This window comes from Fulmarus glacialis, unplaced genomic scaffold (genome assembly GCF_000690835.1).
Source record: "Fulmarus glacialis isolate BGI_N327 unplaced genomic scaffold, ASM69083v1 scaffold45305, whole genome shotgun sequence".
Classification (NCBI taxonomy): domain Eukaryota; kingdom Metazoa; phylum Chordata; class Aves; order Procellariiformes; family Procellariidae; genus Fulmarus; species Fulmarus glacialis.
Genome location: NW_009214492.1, coordinates 2330 through 3389, shown reverse-complemented (window position 1 = coordinate 3389; position 1060 = coordinate 2330). Strand labels below are relative to the sequence as shown.

The following is a 1060-nucleotide window of genomic DNA, read 5'->3' as shown; positions in this document are numbered from 1 at the left end:
AGATCCTTTCTGGTTCCTCATTTTTAAGTCCAGCCCTAAGCCGCTCTTAGTGGATGCCTGGGACTTCAGCGCCAGCCTGCCCAGGGGCGAGGTCTCTGCCGAGTTCTGGCTTTGGGACATCCTGTTCATGTAGTGCACGATGGAGCTCTGCCAGCTGATGGCCCGGTTTGGGCTGGCGGAGCCGCTCTTCATCATGTTGGGCAGGTTTTCTGCAGACGAACCCCCGGAGCTGAGCCCAGCCAAGGTGCCCGGCGGGTCCTTCAGCACGGCCATGCCCGAGCCCTGCGTGCTGTGCTGGGGCTGCAGCTTCCCCATCAGCTTGGCGCTGCCGCCCACCTCCTTCCGGGACGTTTTCAGCACCTTTGTCAGGTTCACGGTCCTTCGAGCCGCTTTCTGCTCCGGGGGAAGAGGTTTCCGCCCACGCTTCTTCCTGGAAGTGTCTTTCATTTCGGGCTTCGCCACCAGGATCTGAGCTTTCTTCTGCGGTACCGGGTGAGTCTCTCTGCTGCGGGGACCTCTCTTTGCTTCCAGGTCACTTTCATCCTCTTCATCAGAGGAGGAGGAAGAGGAGGATGTGGAGGAAGAGGAGCTACTTGACTTAGTTTTTGCAGGAATCTCAGGTTCCTGCGAAGCAATGAAGAGAGGGGGTACACACATTACCAAAGAACCGTTAGGGGCATTGCAAATCCTTCAGTGTTGCTTGGCCAGATGCCTCAGACACTCACAGGTTCTTTCCCCGTGTTAGCTGAGCTGCTCGTCCTCTACCATAAAATGAGTTAGGGAGCATACAGTACAAAACTGACCACGCTTAAATACCAGGCGGGACCCTGGTGCCAGCCAACTCTTCTGTCTCCTTCTACGCCATCGCCACGGCAGCGATAAGAGACATCCTCCTCGCAGGCATCCTCACCGACCCACCCATCTCTGCAATCTTCAAAGCCCCTCACCCGGGGTCTGCAGGCATCGCTGTGTCCTCACCACCCTCCGGAGGCTGAGCATCCACCGCACCCTGCGCTGCGGACAGGCACTCGCCGGTGCCTTCCAAGGCCAGAGCCCGCCC

At 58.5% G+C, this 1060-nt stretch overlaps 1 protein-coding gene across 1 annotated transcript in view; it reads right to left on the bottom strand.

Moving 5' to 3' along the window:
- Window positions 1-6: 6 nt before the first annotated feature.
- The window catches only part of LOC104077366 (chromobox protein homolog 2-like), a gene marked incomplete at both ends in the record, with an annotated part of 3198 nt that continues 2144 nt past the window's right edge, over window positions 7-1060 (bottom strand). Inside the window, 2 exons of the mRNA XM_009578569.1 lie at window positions 7-688; window positions 948-1038. Coding sequence (XP_009576864.1) covers window positions 7-688; window positions 948-1038 — 773 coding nt within the window. The remainder of the gene's footprint in view (window positions 689-947; window positions 1039-1060) is intronic.